Genomic DNA, 22,235 nt, shown 5'->3' on the forward strand with positions numbered 1-22,235 from the left:
TTAGCAACAGATGCTAAACCCGCCGTCCGTCCGCCTGTCTGTCCGTCTCCTCTTAGCTTTTGGCCGCATCCGATTCCCAAAGTCGTGCATCTCCTAGCGTCGACACCTCGCAAGCACAGTAGTCAACCTTCCAACCTCTGCGACTCTCCTCCTCCTCCTCCTTTTTTTTCTCGGTCGCATTTCTTCTGCCGAGGAGGAGAGAGGGAGGAGGCAAGAGAGAAAGAGAGAAAGAGAGAGAGACTGCTGACCGAGAGCGTTCCGTGGCAGGAGCTCCACAGCGATTTCTCCTCCTTCTCTCCTCGCAAAAAAAAAAGTGCTTCGCTTTTTAAACACGTGGTCGGTGGTTGCGCCGCGCTGGTGATGAGGTCGGAGGTTCGGAGGAGACTCGGAACCTAAACTACCCCCCTCTTGTCCGTGGAGAAACCCGCCCCAGTAAAAAAAAAAAAAAAGGAACCGGAGGTTGCTGTGAAGGAAGCGGAGGAGAAAAGCCGCCGACAATTGGGACGCGATCATTCCGCCCGGGATGCATCTGTTCAGTGCCATGTTCCTGCTGGTCATGTTAGCGCTCGCGCCCTGCCAGGTGAGAACCCGCAACCTTTTTTCAACAAACTTTCACGTCTGCACAACAAAAAAAAAAGAAAAAGTGAGGTGATAGTGGTGATGGTGGTGATGGAGGAGGGGGGGGGGGGGCTGCAGGTGGAGTCAGGCTGCAGACTGTTTGAACTTGAACTTGAAATATCATTTTTTAATTTTTTTTAAAATACTCAATATTATGGTGGATCCTCATGGTGTTATCCTGGGAGGACGGTCTACGGTTCGTGGTCCACCGGAGCAGAACCCTTGTGACAAGCCCGTGATGATGAGGCACTTGTAAAAAAAAATGATGTGAAGGGCGGTAAATGACTTGACCCAGAAAAAAAAAGGGGCTTCCAGTCAAAGCAGAAGCGTGTAAAACCTGCCGGGGTTCAGCTGGTCAGCGTGTAAAGCAGAGTGTGGATGGGAATCACATGAAGGCACCAGAGGGGTTTTTTTTTTGTTGGGGGGGGTTTATTATTAAATATGATCCATGTGGTCGATGCAGACTTCAGCACCGCGGACAGAGGCTTCGGGAATATCTGCAGGGCTTTTCTTTTTTTTAAAATAGCTTGAACAATAAATCCATTATTGCTAGTCAACGAGAGAAATACTAGATTTCTGAGTCGCAGCTCATCGTCTCAACGTCCTGGTTTATGTATTATCCAAATATTTATACACGTGTCAGACGGAATTCTTCATTTCATTTTTCTAAATATATGATGTCAAATTTTTGGTTCCCTTTCTAGGAATCAGTATTTCGGTCATGGATATCATTATCCTTTTTTTTTTTTAAAGAGCGTATCAAGGTTTTAAAAAGTTGCTTCCAGGATATTATAATATTTAAAGCAAGAAGAAAAGTAGATATTTAAAAAAAAAAAGGTCAATAGGGAGTAAACTGGGAAAGCACTGATACTGCTCACACCTCTGCCAAAGTCCTGATTTTTACATGGTTTTACAGAAAATTACATCATGGGGCGCACAGCACGAAAGGTTGCAGGTTCACTTCCCAGTGGAGATGACTTGCAGCCTTTCTTCGTGGAGTTTGCGTGGGTTTACTCCGGGCACTCCGTTTTCCTCCCACATTCCAAAAAAACAAACGTTTGGGAACTTAGTTCCAAGTAGAATCATGTCAACAAATATCAATTCAAATATTCCTGATATAGAAACCCCTAAAAACAATGTCCAATTTTCTCTGATTAATATTGATATTTATTACATTACATGCAATAAATTATTATTACATTACATGTAATAAATATCCTCAGAACCTTTTTAAATCTTTATCAATAGCTTGACAATTATTATTTAAAAATGTTGTTGTTCTTAATGAATCATCAATTAAAATAAAAAATTGTAAAACAAACAGTCAGCCATTTTTAAAACCCAAAAAATAGCTCTATATTAAATTGCATATAATTGTTAAATGCTCAAAAGTCTTGTCTTATTTAACATATTTTATATTAAATATCTATAAAAAAAAAACCTTTTTGTTAGTCGTAAACTTTCATTAAACTATATTGATATACATATATGATATTACAATTAAAAGTGGTGAAATTAGTGAGAAACTCAGATTGAAATGTTAAAATTTGTATATGTAAGACACATAAACATACAGTAACTGTTGTGCAATTTAAGTTTCATTAAAGGATTTGACATGTAAAAAAATAAACCTGTGTCTTCCGAGCTGCAACATTTTTTATACTTAAGATGTGACTACATCCTATGCTAACCAGATATGCTAACATCACATGCTAACATCATTTTCTAACACCACATGCTAACACCATAGGCTAACATCATATGCTAACAATTGATAGAAAAGATAGCTCTGATTATTTTTGGCATTTGCGAGCCATGTTACGAAAAATCCACGCAGTTTTCACTCCCAAATATTCCGTTAAAGTGACGCATTACAAGTTTGAAACGAAATCTGAAAGTATCCATTAGCATTCTAAAGAAATATATATATATAGATAGATAATCTTTATTGAATATACATTGATGAAACACTATCTTCAATAAAATGTAGTACATTTTCGGTCTCAAAGACGTGTAGAAGCCCTTTGACGGAAACATGTTAGCACAACGATCAACAGCCGTAATTAGCAAACGCATTAGCCGCGATGCTAATGTCCCCTCGATCAGCGACTCACTTTATCCCGGTTTCCTCTCTGGCTCTTTTCAGCCTTCCGTCCAGAATCAGCCAAAACAACAAAGACTGAATTATTTAGTATCTGCAAATGTGGAGGCTTTTTTTTTATACAATACTTCAAATCCTTTTAAGAGCGTTTTTCTTCTCTAATTTTTTTTTTTTTTCGTTGACGTCTTAGCGCCTTGCTAAAACTTTGCCTCCTGAAACATATGGTGTCGTTAAGAACGACTTTAGCGTAACGATTATTTATCCGCATCTATAGACGCGACCAGGATCTGATAAAACCGAGACTCATCGGCTAAAAGAGATGTTTATTATTATGCTGACAATTATGCAGAGCCATGTTGGAACATTAAAGGTCATTTGTTGCAGGACACTTCAGTGCTTAGCATGTCTTGTATACACACCGTGAGTGACCTTTACTGCCTTGTCAGCCGGCTGGTGCACACAGAGCCTAGGGTCAGCCACACCAGACTCTACACTCCACGTCCGTAATAATACGAGGGTTTTTATCGTATAATGCGAGATGTTTAAATGGCCGTTAATCATGTGTTCAACTGTAGGTGTGAAGCTAAGAAAAAATGATTTTAAGCGACGACAAAATACTCAACATGACGCAGCCTCTTGACTGTAAGTCTGTTGTAAAAAGAAATAAAACAAAGCAAAACAAAACATTAAGGGGAAAATTGTTAAATTGTATAAATGGAGTTAATAAAATGAACTGTGAAATTGTTTGCAATTAAATTAATTATTTTAAGTGTCCATTTAAATTTGCTTCTTATTTAAAAATGTAATCTTGAGTTATTTCACAACTGACTTTAATTAGAAATATTATTATTAATGAAATATATATATATTATTTATTATGTATATTTTTTATTGTATTATATTATAAATGATATGTTTTTTTCTATATATCTCGTGTTAATTTCATTTAAAAAAAATACAACCATGATAAAATACATCCTGAGCAAAGTAATCCTGTTCTATTTTTCATTATTATTATTTTTTTAATGACAACAAAACCAGACCCATCAAAAAGTACAAACTATACGAGTCATTTTTTTTATCATATGGAAGAAAGTTAAAGTTGATGAATGACATCTAAAAGACACAATAAACTAAAATGTTTTTTTTATCATATAGAGACAAATATTGTAATATTATATCCAAAAAAGTAATTAAACAGCACAAAATGTTCACAAGTTCCATTAATGCTACATTAACGCTAAAGCTAATATACAAAAAAAATGGTTTCCTTTAGTTATTGTTGGTTTTTGCAGTGGTCAGTACCTTTTAAAAGTGGACCGATAAAGACAAAGTTCATGTTAGGGTCATCATGAGCAGATCGGTAATGTACCACAGTATGAAGCTGCAATATGTGATCAATAATAATGACTATTAAACTATATATATTTCAAGTTTAATAGTCATTATTATCATATCAATGACATTCTGGTGAGCAGAGATACTATTGGATTCTTCTGGGTTCACAATCCTACCAGTGTTTGTTGCTCCAGATAAAACGCCGTGTCAACTTTAATTCAAATATAAAGTAAAGTAGTAGAACGTCTTCGGCGACATGACGCAGGAAATGTTTAACATTCGTCACTTACAAGTGAACTCGCCGTCAGAGCGTGAAACATCGACTTCTGCTGGTGTTTTTCAAGTCCATCAGTTAAACATTTGTTAACGTGTCACTTTATGATTCTCCGATAGCTGCAGCCATCGCTCGCCGTCAGACGTTCTCCGCTGTAATTGGCCTTCGGGGGACAATTTGTCATAAGTGCTCAGATTAAATATTAAAAACAGGGGGCTGAAAGAAAATATGACGCCATCTTCCGAAGATTGCACAGCAAACATTAAGAATTGATTTCCAGCGCACTCGTGCTAACAACCTACAGCGACGAGATGCTTATTTTTCATTCTCAGCCATGAAATATTCAACTGCTTCGATGAGACAAACACTTGTAAGCTGCGTGTTTTAACTAAGTGACCATAAAGCCCCCGGGGTCGAAGTGCAAATGTTCGTGGATGGCATCAAGTCGGGGGGATTTAGATTTACTGTTTGGACACTTTTTTATATTGTGATTTATTTAAGGGCCCTCCACGCCATGAGAACACAGGAAAGTGTTATGACCTTAATAAAAAAAACAAAAATATCAATAATCTTGGATCGAAATTTGATTTGTATTTTGTTGTTTAGTAGTTTGTGTATATTCGTGTGGCTTGAATTTTAAACCATTTTTCTCAAATTTTATGTTCAATTTCTTAAAGAAATCTGTTCCATTTTATTAACTGTCTGACACACAAAAAGATGGATTCCTTTGCTTGGCCCTGATTCTTAAAAACATCAAATTGGGGGCCAAATCATATTATTTCACGGAACGAAAAGGACACAAAAAGGGCCACAACGCTCAAATTAAAATTTGGTTTTAAAATATGTTATTTCATCATATACACCACAGGTGTCAAACTGGTCCAGAAAAGGGCCGAGACAGTGCAGGTTTTAGATCCAACCATATAGTTGAACCAATCAGGCGCCTGGATACAGTAATCAATTGATTGTCAGTCAGGTGTTGCTTGTTTAAGCTGACACCTGATTGGTTAACTCATGTCTTCTTGACTGGTTGGAACAAAAACCTGCACCGTCTCGGCCCTCTTCTGGACCAGTTCGACACCCCTGATATACACACACAATTTTAGTGGAATTATTCATATATATTGTAAAAAAAATAAATCAATGTGACATATGATTTACGTTGATTTTTAAAAATTGGCTTTTCAGTTTATTTTGAGATGCGTACTTATAAAAATGACAAACAAAAAAAGAAGAAAAAGGCATTCATTTTTAGAGATAAATCAGAGAAGTTTCAAGACACAATTCTACATGATCATGTTCTCTAGTACTTCACCCTGGTGAGGACTGCAACTACATAGAAAACTCTACTTTCTCATAAAAATAAATGAACGCATAATTTAACGTCAAAATGTAAAAAAATGATGTGTGAACAACAAAAAGCTGCTACATGAATGACCAAATCCTCATTTAACACCATAAAGACACAAAAGAGTTTATTTATTAATAGTTTTATTATTTGTAGTATCTTCAAATACTCAGAGATGCTTCACTAAAAGTGGTTCTTTAAAAACAGTTTAGGTTTTATTGTGCGTAAATGAAAGTTTTCCAAAGTATTTTTACTTAGTTAAAGCTTGTTTAAGTGGTAAAAGAAAGTGGTGTCATTCTCTTAATGATTTAAATTCACATATTTGTACGTATTCTGGCAATAATTAGGAGGGTTTTTTTTTCTACCTAGCGATTTATATAAATCTACGTACATCAGTACGTTTATGGCCCACAGGTGGTCGGACCCGACCATAAACATGATGTATAGTCGGTGTTCGAGGAGGTTTTCTTGAGCTGGACAAGAGGTTTTCAGCTCCAGCTTCGATGAGGTTCTTCACTGGAGTCTAGTTTTTCAGTCTGGAGAGCAGAACTGCGCCTGAAGTCTGGTCTTCGAAGAGGTTTTGAAGATATTTATACACTCAAACAGACTCAATTTAACGGAGAAAACAGGTAATACGTGTTTAAGACTTTTCCGTCTGCACTACTGCTGGAATTTATGAACTCATCTTCAGAGGTTTTTTTCTCCACTTTTCTTTCTGGGTCAGTCATACTTCTCTTAGCAGAAATGGAAGACACCAAAACAAATCTAGGTGTAGCAGGAAATAGCAAATTCCTTAAAAAGAAAATGTACTTGAAGTAGAGAATTTTCTTTGATTTCGATGGTCCGTACGTTGGTACTTATGGACCTCGAAGTGGAATCCAAGAGCCCATGGGTCAGAGCAGAGATCGGCTACTCTAGGAAATGACTCTTTTATTTATGAAAAGTATCTCATTTACACTTCAGCTTCTCTTACAAAGATTGTTTCCTACTTGAAGTGAGTCGCATTCACAGGTTTAAGACGCACCTCGTCCCTCCGGAGCATTTTATCAGGCCGTGGTAATTGGTTCCAGAACTAGGAAACTTTAAACTGTAACAAAAGCACTCGAGACTTCAGATGGATGTCAGCGAAACTTTGGGTGTGTTCCGTGTTTTCTCCTTAAAAAAAAAAAAAGGAGAGAAATCCGATCTCTGGGATTTAAAAAAGGTGACTTCCCTCTCCAGGAAAAAAAAAAAAAAAGGGTAAACAAGGAGACAAAGTGAGAGCTCAGACCTTGTTAAGTTGTTTTTCTCTCATTCTTGGTTGCAACACAGACGGGTTGATTTAAAGCCAGGAGGCATGTATTATAAATAAAGCTGCAGTTGTGAATCGGGCCGTGTAACAGTTAGCAGGGAACGTTAATCAGGAAAACAAATAGCGCCATTATATAAATACCACCAGTTCTGCATGAGATCATGGAACTAAATCAGCGTCCTGAAGAGTTGTCGGTCATTGTGGTGGTGGCAGAAAATGACAATCTTCAATGTGTACTGATCTGACTGCATAAGGGTAATAGTAGATAAATAAAGATTTTGTCCTTAGAATGTTCAACCATGAAGGTTAAATGAAAGACAACACAAATGTATCTATATAAGGGGGGCTTACATACAAGTATACCATCCAAAATTCACCTTAACAAAGCATGCCAAAATGTGATGAACACAATTTCCGTGGAGATGGCTTTTGGTTTGGTGACCTCAAGGGCTTCATGACACCAAGAATATAAACCAAATGAGGGTCTTGATGCAAGGCCATAGTTCTCGGACCAGGTTGTCGGTATATTTTTCAGAATCGCAATAAACTTTAATGAAGATTATGGCCGAACGAACCAAATACTATAAAGTTACATAATGAGACGACGGATAATTTGGGGATATCGATGGATATTTTGACTAAACATAGTCTGGACATGATAAAAAAAAGATTGAAGTTCCCTGTTGACATTAGTCGTCAATAGCAAGTTCAGAACAGAAACTAACTGCGAGTTCACGAAGTTGTCTTTGTTGGCTAGGGTATATTAGGACTGACTTTTTGATTGTTTCGAAGACAACCCTGAAATTCTTGGATGAATGTAATGAATGCAATTACTGAGCGCATTTCCTTTCCTTGAGCAGGTGTGAAATAGCCTCGTAAGTTTCAGTAGCGTCCATACTGCAGTTACTTCTTCAGTGGTTCCTCGTTTATTCCTTGGGTTACGTTTTCGTAAACCTCCTATCATTAAATGATATCCCTAAAGTACTGACCAAAATGTATCTGAACCTGGAAACTCACAACATTGCAAAGGAGGTGGCGTTGTAACGAGTGACTTGAACAGCTCCCACGATGCTTTGCCGCCCAGCCAATCTATGACAGCCGGTGATCAGTTTTAACACAGCACAAAGACGTAGAACTGAACTATATTATATGCGGTGGAGGAGGTAATTCCCCGTAAACAAAGACAACGCAAGGGATACCTTAAACACATTTGTCTTCAGGCCACCGGGGTCACATTGACCCGGAGATAACAAAACAAGTGAGAAGTAAAATGTATATTGATTAATAAGATTCTTGCAATTGAGAGTGATTTTCATTGACATTGACTATTGCACGTCTACATCCCTATCCAGTCTGTCTTTGGAATGGAATGTTTATCTTAGGCCACTTTCTGGTCAGTAGATAGAGGCCACTAGGAAGCTACCCTTATTACATGTAATTCTAAGTATTTACCTAATTTAAACCAGTTTTAGACAGTGCTACACACTACTTTACTTAACGTATCGGGGGTTGTTGTTCACGATTAATGGGCTAGCAGTCTTCTGGGGCGAGTCCTTCTTATCGACCGGGCAAAAGATTGACCGGTTTCCAACAATCAAGATCAGAAGTACAAGATTGTACTACAAGTGACTAAAAGGTGTTTACAATGTTCCTCTGGACATACTCTAGTATCTGGTACAGCACAGTGACACCTCATATTCTGACTTGCAGTTGTAAGGTTGTTGGGATTATTCTCCTCTCGCACACTTCCATTCCATATTGACTGAGTCAATCAATCGCACGCGTCCTTAATAAACCCTCCGTCCTCTCGCCTACACAACAAAATCTCTCCGAGTGTCCAAGGACAGACTTCATCTCTATCAGAGTTGGACGGGACAAACAGCGCAGCTGGCGTCGGTCCAGTCCAGACAGCTTTAAACGGTCCACACACTTGGCACTGACCTTCTGGCCAGAAATCTCTTTTGTTGGTTCCACTCCAATAAGAGCCCGAGCAGCACAAACACAATACAGTCTGAGAGATTTGAATGCGATTGAGCCACTTCTGCTCGAAAAAAAACAAGACGTGCCGAATCAAGTCGAGGGAGTTTGATTTTTTTCCATCTGACTTTATGCGTTTGAAAGATTATGACTGTGGTGTTCAGCTCGTGATAGAGACGCCCTAGAGTCCAGGAGACGGCCGGACAGCGACGCCTCTGCCAAGCAACCGTCTGACCTGAGCTGAGAGAATGAAAAGAAAAGCTGCTAGAATTGGGATGTAAATCTGCCAGAGTGGAGTTAAGACACGAGCTCAGCTGCAGCGATCGGCCCGGAATCCTCTTTTTTTTTTTTCCAAGCCAAAAAAGCTTTGGTGAATTTCTACTACTAAAGAAAACTTCTACTGTGACATGATTGAGATGGAAACAGAATAGAATTTAACAAAATAAAAGCCTCAACCCTTTTGTAGGATGGATACTTTCATCCAAAGAGACTTAGGACACATTTAAATATATTCTATAATAATCTATAATTTAGATCTATACATTATTTTAAATCAAATAAAATCTACAAAATTTAAGTTAATGGAAAGGCACACGACCCAATTAACGCAGCTTTAAGACCCACTTTTGGGCCCAGTCCCACCAGTTGAGAACCACTACCTTAAACCAATGAAAAAATTAAAAATTAAAACAAATAATCTTAATAAAATAAATGATTAGCCAAAAGACATAGAAATTAGATTCATCATACTTAAAAAACGAAAAAAAAAAACCTCAATACAATAATTTAGGCTAAATTTAGTTTTTACAATTATGAATTTTTGTCTTAAAATTATTTTTTTATTTATAATTCCACAACAGCGTCTTTAAAATGAACCTTTCTATACTAGCTTTTCAAGACTAATGATACAATTAAATTTATTTATTTAAAAAAAAACATTGAAAGTAACTTACAACATCATTTAATTTAATTATTGACATATATTTGAATTATCTATGTTAAAAATAGAAATCCTTTATTATCCTGCTTTAGGATAATATATCTATGCTGTTGTTTTTTTTTAAGATTTAGACCTATAATATGTTTTTAAACACATTATTTAAACATAAATTTGTTTAAAATTTGAAAGAAAAAATATTTGGTGTAAATATTTTTGCTGAAAATATTCAATAATATATTTAAAATATCAACCTAATTTCTATTCTTCCAGAAAATAAGTGAAATTGTGGGTAAACTAACCATTTAACCTTTTTAAAAAAGAAAAAAGTTTAAAGTCATAACATGGTTAAAATGTTGGATATTTGTGGGGTAAAATCATTTCCGGATACACAACAACAAACCCTAGAGACCCACACAGTTCTGTCAAATAATAAACTGCTTAATAACATCATTTAATTTAATTATTGACATAGATTTGAATTATGTTTGTTCAAAAATAGAAATCCTTTATTATCCTTCTTTATTATATTATGGTTATACTTTTGATTTTGTGACAACGATTATGCTGGAGTATCTTTAAACTACATATATTTATGCTTGTTTTTCAAGATTATGAAAAACAAACAAATACATTTATTGTGAAATTAATTATTTAAACACAAATCTGTTTAAAATTTGAAGGAATAAACTATTTGATGTAAATATTTTTGCTGAAAATATTCAATAATATATAATCAAATATCAACCTAATTTCTATTCTTCCAGAAAATAAGTGACATTGTGGGTAAACTAACCATTTAACCTTTTTAAAAAAGAATAAAGTTTAAAGTCATAACATGGTTAAAATGTTGTATATTTGTGGGATAAATCATTTCCAGATACACAACAACAAACCCTAGAGACCCACACAGTTCAAATAATAAACCGCTTAATAACATCATTTCATTTAATTATTGACATAGATTTGAATTATGTTTGTTCAAAAATAGAAATCCTTTATTATCCTTCTTTATTATATTACGATTTTACTTTTGATTTTGTGACAACGATTATGCTGGAGTATCTTTAAACTACATATATTTATGCTTGTTTTTCAAGATTATGAAAAACAAACAAATACATTTATTGTGAAATTAATTATTTAAACACAAATCTGTTTAAAATTTGAAGGATAAACTATTTGGTGTAAATAATGTAGTTGAAAATATTCAATTAAATATTTAAAATATCAACCTAATTTCTATTCTTCCAGAAAATAAGTGAACTTGTGGGTAATCTAACTATTTAACCTTTTAAAATAAAAATAAAAGTTTAAAGTCATAACATGGTTAAAATGTTGTATATTTGTCGGATAAAATCATTTCCGGATACACAACAACAAACCCCAGAGACCCACACAGTTCAAATAATAAACCTCTTAATAATGGCATCTACATTACGACCACCAGTCAGGGATCAATCACGTGGAAACACCCGGCGGGGGGGCGAGAGCTGGCGTCTAGGTGGGTCCGGATTAGTCGCCCACCTTCACGCTCGTCCTCATTTACACACAACTCTGCGTCTTGACAACGAGCCACAGATAATGAGGCTGCATTCTAGTTTACCGCCTGAGATTCAACAGTGTGCGGTTGTGTCACAAGTGATGGGTGTGGGGGGGGTGGTGTTGTGTTGTGGTGGAGGGTGTGCGCTTCGACGTTAATGATGCCAAATTGTGTGAGTCAGACTTGTACAACTGTAAAGAGATGGCGCCTAAGAAACGAGGGCTCGAGCAAAGAGTCCTTATCGGCCGTCGTTCTGGCGCATCGTTTCCATTTAGGGCCGCGTCTCTCAAATGTGTTTACAATAACAACGTCGGGGTTTTGAATGAGGTCCATCCATTTTGAACTCGCCGTGGCCGCGTTCGAGGCGTAAAGGTCGGCGGGAAATAAAAGACAAAAAAAAAAAAAAGAGGTGGTTCTAATGGAGCGCGGCAGATTAGTAAAGGACACACCATGACTCACTGTCGCGCGAGAGTCTTGTGGTGTTTTTTTTTTTTTTTTTTTTCATGGTGACAGGATGAAAGATGTGCGACGGAAATACTGTGTCCGTGATCATAACAGTCCTGCGTTATTGAAATGGAACGGCACTATAGTTCAAGCCGGACAAGGTTCATGGACAAGGTTCATGTGGCGTTTATCCTTGTCTTGTATAACAACAACTTATTATTGATTTGTTATTATTCCGTTATCCATTTTCAGGTTACACAATTTTAAAATACTTTATTCCTCATTTTTTTTAAATAGTTTAAAGCACATTAATTTACTCAGTTGATCTCTTTAAAAAATATTTTTTTTTCCTCTTATATCTAGAATTTGTAATGTGTTTTGTAAGTGATTTGAGAACCCCCAGTGTAGGACGGAGCGTTATAGAAGGTCCTTCATCCCAACTGGTGTCAGGATATTTAACTCTTTACTTTAAATATCCTGATGTTAATCCGTAGTGTGTATTTCTTCTTGGGTGTTTTTATTTTATTTTATTCTATATTTATTTTATTTTATTTTATTCTGTAAATAGTGTTAATTTTCTAATATTGTAAATAATTTGTATATTTTTAAGATCGTTTTATTTTATTTTATGTTATTATCTCTTTTATTATTATTATTATTAGAATATTCTATTCTAAAAAACAACAACATTTCTTACTATTTTTCTTACAAGCACCAACAACTTCTTTATTTAAATGATATATTTAATCTTATTATTGATTTAGATTTCAGTTATTTATGTTAAACATACACATCCTTCATCATTTTACTATTTATTATTATACTTATCGTTGCACTTTTTATTGACAAGGATAAACCTGTTTATAATTTAAACTGAAGGATTGTTTTTTTTCCATTTTTATTTAAGTGCAAAAAAAGAACTTCTCCCAGATCGTCCAGGAACAAGCCAGTGTACTGAAGAAAACTTGAACCACAGAAATAGCCTTTTAGCTCAGCACAACTGATCTCATTCTAATACCCCGTTATTCCTTTCCTCCATATTACACTTTCCTGAGCAACAAACCCCTCCATCTTCCCGCCTCTCACTACAATGCAACGTATCTAGTCAGCAAAAAAACGATGATGCCAACAGAAACGAGGCGCGACGGTGATGCAATCGTCGTGTAACCGAATTCCTCCGCTGACAAAAGTGATGAAAACCAATGGCATTTATATTTTAAAAAAAACTACCCAGAAGCAAAGTCGCAAATAAAGCTTAACCCTTCCACTCTTTATGTAATATCGAATAAAACGGTCTGGTGTGAAGTTCTCCAGCAGCAGCTTTTTGTGTCCGACTAGCCCAGATTTTAGGGCACAATATGGGTCAAAGTGTACCGGCTGGTCACTTCTTAGATTAACTCCATGATTTTAAATGGCTGCCCACTCATTCCCATCCTCAGACTGACCGCTGCTTATCCTCCGGGGTGTTGTATCTCCAAATGACCTCTGCTGCTTCTCCCGTCTTGATGGGGAGGGAAAAAAAAAGAAATCACCCAGAGGCCTTCTGTCTTCAAAACGGTCATTATCACACCCCTGGCGGACTCTCTGGTGACTCATAAGAATCATTAGTTGATTCTCTAAGAAGTACAATAGAGACAGCTTTGCCGTTACACATGTGGTCACAGGGGGGCGACGCTATCTCTGCTTTACACCCTGCATTTGTAAATGTGCCTTTGATCGTTTCTATTGATTGTTTCTTGACGTTTTCCGATAAGTTTATTTCCTGTCGCGGGAGAAGACTTCTTTAGAGGCGTGGCTTGAGGGGAGAGCCTGAAGAAACGGGGTTGGACAAGGGATGGTTACTGATGTTCTGTGGTATATTGCCATGGCATGACATAGAAGGTTGTCGGCAGACCAAAAGGTCATCCATATTTTGGTGCTTTGTTTAGTTTTTGGTGTAAAAAGCGAAACATCAACATATGTGCAAAAATATGACAATAATTGTTGGACCGAAAACTCACTTAGCAACAGAAAACACAATTTCCTCCTCGAACAATATGTCCCCAAATAATTCTGACAGAACTTAAATCAGACAAAATAACAAACTATTGAAACACGCAAGTTATTTTTACATTATTCAAGTTTTAATAATCTTTTAATACAATTTTTTAGACCCATTTTTGTGTTAATCCTTTAAGCACTATTTGGGGTACGGAAGATCCGGTTTTGGTGTCAGACAATATCGAGAATACGATACTTATCCAAGTGACAACATTTAACAAGACTTTTTCCATGTCCAGCTTGTTCTAGAACGACCAATACTAAAGTAATTTACTTACATACAATCCTAAATAACTTTTTGGGTTATACTGTGTTTCGTTGAACTCTAATGGGCTAATAAAGTATATACTCGCGTGTACTAAGTAGCACGATCTAGAATTTGGGCGTAACATGGAATTTACCCAGAGCAAGGTGAGCAAGTGCATCACCTAAATAAACAATTTCTTGAATAGATGTGAATTTAGCCCCAATTTTAAACAATAAAAAGGGTTTTTTTTTTGCAAAAAACCCAGACAATATTAACAAAAAGCCACTCATCCATGGGTGAAGTGTATCTGTAGCAGAACATAAACATATCGGCTACTGCAGTAGGGGGGGGGGGGCGGGGGGGTCATGGTTTGTGCAGTCTACCGGATATATTGCACTTCTCAGCCCTTTAAGAAAATATTGTGCTTAACCAGAGGCTTGTTTGATGTGTTCCCGGAGCTGGCCTTGCACTTTATGATTCAAACGAACAAACAAGTCCATCCGACTTTGCTGCGATGATCAATAAAAATGGTTCCCGGCCTCCCCAGAGTACCGAAGTCACCGAGCGGAATATACCTTTGTTCTCACATACATGTGGTGTTGGCGCGCCACGGAAGGCCCTTGATTTTGGCTCAAATAAAGAGTACTACTTGGGGTTTAGTGAAGGGAAACCGATAAATCAGGAGTGAAGGTGGAGAGGCTGGAGTCATTTCCGTTTTCACAACAAAGCAAGAGAACTGTTCTAACAGCGACGCAAACAAATATAAGCAAGTATACTTGATGCTGTTTCACGTTGTGACTTGGTAGGTACCGATGAAAGTGGTACATGTAGTACCCTTTCAGCACCTTGGAGAGCGCCTCCGGGAACCAGGACTGTTGTTATCAAGTCAATTTAACGACTAAAGGACAAAAAATAAACCCAAAAACATCTTTATAGGAAAACTTATGTCAACACTCATCTTGACTACATTAAATAGTCAAGGCGCCGCTACACAATTTGGTGTCAACAAATGCACAAATAAAAATAGCAATCTCAGATCTGTTTTTTTCAGCTGGTTCTCACTTAAATCCCCGCAGCCATTTGTACTCGTTTACACATACACAACTGAAAAAAAATCCCTGAAATCTTGACCCGTAATACTGTTGCACTGCAGTTTAATAACATGAGGAAACACTTTTGAATTTGCTATCAAACGCTTGTTTAGCAAATTAGCTCTTTACTCCGCTAACCTAACAACGCTAACAAAAATGAAAACCCATGTTCACTGTATCAACTGGAGTCGAGGGGAAACCTCGTACCTGTGTCGGACGGGGACTAAGAGCAGAGTGAATGATGAGAATGATAATGGATGCAACACGAGCCGAGAGTCTGGGGAAACGTCTCGGGATTCCTCGGTCATAGTTAAAGCAGCTTGAAGAGTTGCAGCTGGAATTCTTATCCCTGATCGTCGACACATTTTTTTTTTTTTAACGGCGCCTATCATGTCATGATCACGGTGGGGAGGTTGTGTCAAATGAATATTCAGCATATTCCGAACTGTCAAGAAGCAACAGAGCGTCTGACTGAGGGGGGGGGGAACTATCTTCCCTGTATCCCGGAGTCTCACTGGTTTCCTTCTCGTGGAGCGTGCTGAGCAGCGCAGAACTCCCAGAGGTTTGAGTCTGTGACTCTAAGCGACAATGACAACCCCGACGACGCACACAAACACACACACACACAGCACACTCAGCGCTTCCGTCTGTGCTACACAAATATGAAGGCGGAATACAGAAAAGTCCAGGTCATGAGCGACACTTCGGGTAAATCCAGACGAACCACGACCCTCGCGGGACGAGGGGAAGGTGACAGATGCCAGTTGGAGCGCAGACGTTCTGGATCATCTGGTCACTGGTGGAGATAAACACGGAGAATGACACACGTTGTCACTGTAACTGCCGTCAAGGGACCTCCGTCACAGAGTTTCTGCATCCGTCTGCTCTTTTTTTTTTTTTTTTTTTGCATCCAACAGTCTGCACCTTCTGACCAGTTTTCCGTGCGACCTTGCTTTCCTGCTCACCATGAATCTTTTATGAGTTTGGCAATGAAGGTTTCTGTGTAGAAGATTGGAATATAAATATGGCTCTTACACGCAGACCTCCCTTTTCCTGCCCGCGTTTGACAAAAAAGAAAAGTATAATAATATTTTCTATGTGCAAATGATTTTTTGCAAGCTGGTACCGTCTAATCAAATGTTGCCGACTCTCTGCAGACACACACTTTGTTAAAACAACGTAAAATATTAACTGTATCTCGGATAAACAGACAAGTTCGTAACTTGAAACCTACATTTTTCATTTAGTTGTAATTTTTCTTGTATTTTATATTAGTGGTGGAACACAATTCTGAAATATTATGTATTATGTAATTACCTGAAAATGGTTACACCTGAGTATAGTTATTAATTTCCACTTTAGTTCTTTGTAAATTTTAAAGTGACAAAAAGTCCACAAAAATAGACACAATAAACTAATATAAAAAAAAGAAACACTAATACATAACAATTGTTTTTAAGATGTGTGAGAAAAAAAAATAAAAATAAAGAATCTTTATAGTATTTAAACCACAAGTTTCATGTTACAAAAAGAGTTTACCTCTCAAAGTTCTTAATATATTATATTCTTTACTTTTATTCATTTGTTAAATATTAATTAATCCAGATCAGTTTTTAAACTGTAGTCAAAGACGTTTCAATCACATTATTAGTCAAAGAAAAATCGTCCAAAAAAACCAAACTAGAAATGAAAACAATTGAAATTTACTATATAAACATTGTGAGGCTACAATGAAAATCACTTAGGATAAACTAGTCTAAAAAATATATATATATATATATCTGGGACTGCAAGTGGTTAGTATTTAGCTTTAATATTTAGCATCCTCTATCGGATGTTCTCTTACATTTTTCAGATTGATTTCGATGAGGACCATATTTTCAAAGTTCTTAATCTTACAAATGATCCTGTACTGAGAAAAGTATACAAAATAAAATAAAAACATTTTAATATTGTATTTGAATTCATTTTTCTCTGTTAAGCCATGCGCTAACATTATTAACAGAGACAAAAATACTTTTACAGCATTTAAAAAAAACACTTATATTTTTTATTTGATCAAAATTAATGATCCTCGTTCATCAGTTTTAGTGAGAAAAAAAAAAATTAAGGTAACAAGTTAGCGTGTATTTCCTTTTTTGCTCAAAGGCTAGGCTAGGCTACACATCCCGTTTTTGATGATGTTTTGCATTGAAAAAAAATGTATTAGCCTCAAGATAAATGGGCGTGGTTTCATCACCCAATCGGATTCCCCCAGTCTTGACTCCGCCCCTTGACTTCAGTCTGTATTTTTTCAAGATGGCCACTATTTTTCATTTAGTTGTCATTTTTCTTGTATTTTATATTAGTGGTGGAACAGAATTCTGAAATATTATGTATCATGTAATTACCTGAAAATGGTTACACCTGAGTATAGTTATTAATTTCCACTTTAGTTCTTTGTAAATTTTAAAGTGACAAAAAGTACACAAAAATAGACACAATAAACACTAATACATAACAATTGTTTTAAGATGTGTGAGAAAAAAATAAAAATAAATAGAGAATCTTTATAGTATTTTAAACCACAAGTTTCATGTTACAAAAAGAGTTTACCTCTCAAAGTTCTTAATATTATATTCTTTACTTTTATTCATTTGTTAAATATTAATTAATCCAGATCAGTTTTTAAACTGTAGTCAAAGTCGTTTTAATCACATTATTAGTCGAAGAAAAATCGTCCAAAAAAACAAAACTAGAAATGAAAACAATTGAAATTTACTATATAAACATTGTGAGGCTACAATGAAAATCACTTAGGATAAACTAGTCTAAAAATATATATATATATATATCTGGGACTGCAAGTGGTTAGTATTTAGCTTTAATATTTAGCATCCTCTATCGGATGTTCTCTTACATTTTTCAGATTGATTTCGATGAGGACCATATTTTCAAAGTTCTTAATCTTACAAATGATCCTGTACCGAGAAAAGTATACAAAATAAAATAAAAACATTTTAATATTGCATTTGAATTCATTTTTCTCTGTTAAGCCATGCGCTAACAGTATTAACAGAGACAAAAATACTTTTACAGCATTTAAAAAAAACACTTATATTTTTTATTTGATCAAAATTAATGATCCTCGTTCATCAGTTTTAGTGAGAAAAAAAAAAATTAAGGTAACAAGTTAGCGTGTATTTCCTTTTTTGCTCAAAGGCTAGGCTAGGCTACACATCCCGTTTTTGATGATGTTTTGCATTGAAAAAAAATGTATTAGCCTCAAGATAAATGGGCGTGGTTTCATCACCCAATCGGATTCCCCCAGTCTTGACTCCGCCCCTTGACTTCAGTCTGTATTTTTTCAAGATGGCCACTATTTTTCATTTAGTTGTCATTTTTCTTGTATTTTATATTAGTGGTGGAACAGAATTCTGAAATATTATGTATCATGTAATTACCTGAAAATGGTTACACCTGAGTATAGTTATTAATTTCCACTTTAGTTCTTTGTAAATTTTAAAGTGACAAAAAGTACACAAAAATAGACACAATAAACACTAATACATAACAATTGTTTTAAGATGTGTGAGAAAAAAATAAAAATAAATAGAGAATCTTTATAGTATTTTAAACCACAAGTTTCATGTTACAAAAAGAGTTTACCTCTCAAAGTTCTTAATATTATATTCTTTACTTTTATTCATTTGTTAAATATTAATTAATCCAGATCAGTTTTTAAACTGTAGTCAAAGTCGTTTTAATCACATTATTAGTCGAAGAAAAATCGTCCAAAAAAACAAAACTAGAAATGAAAACAATTGAAATTTACTATATAAACATTGTGAGGCTACAATGAAAATCACTTAGGATAAACTAGTCTAAAAATATATATATATATATATCTGGGACTGCAAGTGGTTAGTATTTAGCTTTAATATTTAGCATCCTCTATCGGATGTTCTCTTACATTTTTCAGATTGATTTCGATGAGGACCATATTTTCAAAGTTCTTAATCTTACAAATGATCCTGTACCGAGAAAAGTATACAAAATAAAATAAAAACATTTTAATATTGCATTTGAATTCATTTTTCTCTGTTAAGCCATGCGCTAACAGTATTAACAGAGACAAAAATACTTTTACAGCATTTAAAAAAAACACTTATATTTTTTATTTGATCAAAATTAATGATCCTCGTTCATCAGTTTTAGTGAGAAAAAAAAAAATTAAGGTAACAAGTTAGCGTGTATTTCCTTTTTTGCTCAAAGGCTAGGCTAGGCTACACATCCCGTTTTTGATGATGTTTTGCATTGAAAAAAAATGTATTAGCCTCAAGATAAATGGGCGTGGTTTCATCACCCAATCGGATTCCCCCAGTCTTGACTCCGCCCCTTGACTTTAGTCTGTATTTTTTCAAGATGGCCACTATTTTTCATTTAGTTGTCATTTTTCTTGTATTTTATATTAGTGGTGGAACAGAATTCTGAAATATTATGTATCATGTAATTACCTGAAAATGGTTACACCTGAGTATAGTTATTAATTTCCACTTTAGTTCTTTGTAAATTTTAAAGTGACAAAAAGTCCACAAAAATAGACACAATAAACTAATATAAAAAAAAGAAACACTAATACATAACAATTGTTTTTAAGATGTGTGGGAAAAAAAAAAAAAAATAAAGAATCTTTATAGTATTTAAACCACAAGTTTCATGTTGCAAAAAGAGTTTAATATATTATATTCTTTACTTTTATTCATTTGTTAAATATTAATTAATCCAGATCAGTTTTTAAACTGTAGTCAAAGACGTTTTAATCACATTATTAGTCAAAGAAAAATCGTCCAAAAAAACAAAGCTAGAAATGAAAACAATTGAAATTTACTTTATAAACATTGTGAGGTTACAATGAAAATCACTTAGGATAAACTAGTCTAAAAAATATATATATATATATATATCTGGGACTGCAAGTGGTTAGTATTTAACTTAAATATTTAGTATCCTCTATCGGATGTTCTCTTACATTTTTCAGATTGATTTCGATGAGGACCATATTTTCAAAGTTCTTAATCTTACAAATGATCCTGTACCGAGAAAAGTATACAAAATAAAACAAAAAACATTTAGTTACATTTGATATTGTATTTGAATTATTTTTTCTCTGTTAACCCATGCGCTAACAGTATTAACAGAGACAAAAATACTTTTACAGCATTTAAAAAAAACACTTTTATTTTTTATTTGATCAAAATTAATGATCCTCGTTCATCAGTTTTAGTGAGAAAAAAAAAATTAAGGTAACAAGTTAGCGTGTATTTCCTTTTTTGCTACAAGGCTAGGCTACACATCCCGTTTTTGATGATGTTTTGCATTGAAAAATAATGTATTAGCCTCAAGCTAATGGGCGTGGTTTCATCACCCAATCGGATTCCCCCAGTCTTGACTCCGCCCCTTGACTTCAGTCTGTATTTTTTCAAGATGGCCATAATTTTCATTTAGTTGTCCTTTTTCTTGTATTTTATATTATTGGTGGAACAGAATTCTGAAATATTATGTATTATGTAATTACCTGAAAATAGTTACACCTGAGTATAGTTATTAATTTCCACTTTAGTTCTTTGTACATTTTAAAGTGACAAAAAGTCCACAAAAATAGACACAATAAACTAATATAAAAAAAGAAACACTAATACATAACAATTGTTTTTAGGATGTGTGAGAAAAAAAATGTATTAGCCTCAAGCTAAATGGGCGTGGTTTCATCACCCAATCGGATTCCGCCAGTCTTGACTCCGCCCCTTGGCTTTAGTCTGTATTTTTTCAAGATGGCCACGGATTAGCTTCTTAACCGTGGTTCCTGTGTCGCAGATGCTTCGTCCATATTTTATGCTTGGATAAAATAAAGTATACTGTAGTGTTTTTTTTTTTTCTTTTGTTGCCATCATATTTGGATGTTGATCGGTGTTTTCTCGGCTGCAAATTACCCATCATGCTCTCTGAATTTTCTGTCCCCCCATCATTGAATTAGAGAAACATGAAAAGTGTTTTTTTTTTCCCCTTTGTCTACCTTGTCGTTCATGTAATTGCTAATTGAGTCCGTTTTTTTTTTTTTTGTTTGGCTAATGAAGGATGAGAGCGTTGTTCGGCGAGGGGTCTGATGGCAAGAGGAGCCGTTTAATCGATGTGTTTTCGGCGTGCCGCTGTCACGGCGAAAATCGTCGATGAAAACGAAGCTCCTCCTCAGACTGCAGCTCAAAGGTTCAGTCAGACAGACGTAGGAAGTCCGGCAGCCGGCAGAAGCTGCTGCATATCAAGCAGTCGCTGGCGAACGAAACGAAAGCCTCGGCTCGGGCCCCCATGTCGGTGGGGAAAGGTAGAGCCATCCTTTGATAGAGACGCGACATGTAGCGGGAGGAAAAGATAACAACACGCTCCAGTGAAGGAGAGGAAGGAACGCCAGGCTACACTGCATCACGCCGCCTGATGCCGCTTCCCTGAGGAGACTCTCTTCTACTGCAGGAAAAACTCGGACCGAGGACCCCGAAGATCCGGTGTAGATGGATAATTGAGAAACCGATTGAATAAAACTGTGATTCATTTAAAATTCCGTCTTAAGGGTTGGAGTCGAATCTGCCCTCATTGGTTTTTCTGGAATCAAGAGAGAAGTGATGACATTACTCCGGCTCTGTTTTCCCGCATATTTCATGAGACTTGTGAAGACTTAACTTCCGTGACACGACCCTGAACCCTGGATGCTAGAAAAACAAGTTTCTGTTTCACAAGAGTGTCTCGAACACTGACAGTATGTTCACCCCGGATCAGGTCTAGATTGCAGTAGTGTAAAACGTTGTACAGTTTTAGATGTTTCAAAGTACTACCCTAGTAATACCTGTAAAATATTTTCCAACCGTTACGTAGTGTTATATAGTGATACATGGTGTAAGGTGGTGTTCAGTAGTGTTCAGCTTAAGCTCTGTTTAGTAGTATTTAGTGTTCAT

The 22,235-nt window shown here is 35.8% G+C and overlaps 1 protein-coding gene across 1 annotated transcript in view; it reads left to right on the top strand.

Annotated features, from left to right (window-relative positions):
• The first annotated feature begins 298 nt into the window (after nucleotides 1–298).
• olfm2a (olfactomedin 2a) overlaps nucleotides 299–22,235 on the top strand; it is a 101,009-nt gene continuing 79,072 nt past the window's right edge. Inside the window, exon 1 of the mRNA XM_087809778.1 lies at nucleotides 299–580. Within this exon, the coding sequence (XP_087665904.1) occupies nucleotides 524–580 (57 nt within the window). The 5' untranslated portion in view covers nucleotides 299–523. The remainder of the gene's footprint in view (nucleotides 581–22,235) is intronic.

Source organism: Callionymus lyra, chromosome 15 (assembly GCF_982586985.1).
Source record: "Callionymus lyra chromosome 15, fCalLyr1.hap1.1, whole genome shotgun sequence".
In the NCBI taxonomy this organism is placed as follows: domain Eukaryota; kingdom Metazoa; phylum Chordata; class Actinopteri; order Syngnathiformes; family Callionymidae; genus Callionymus; species Callionymus lyra.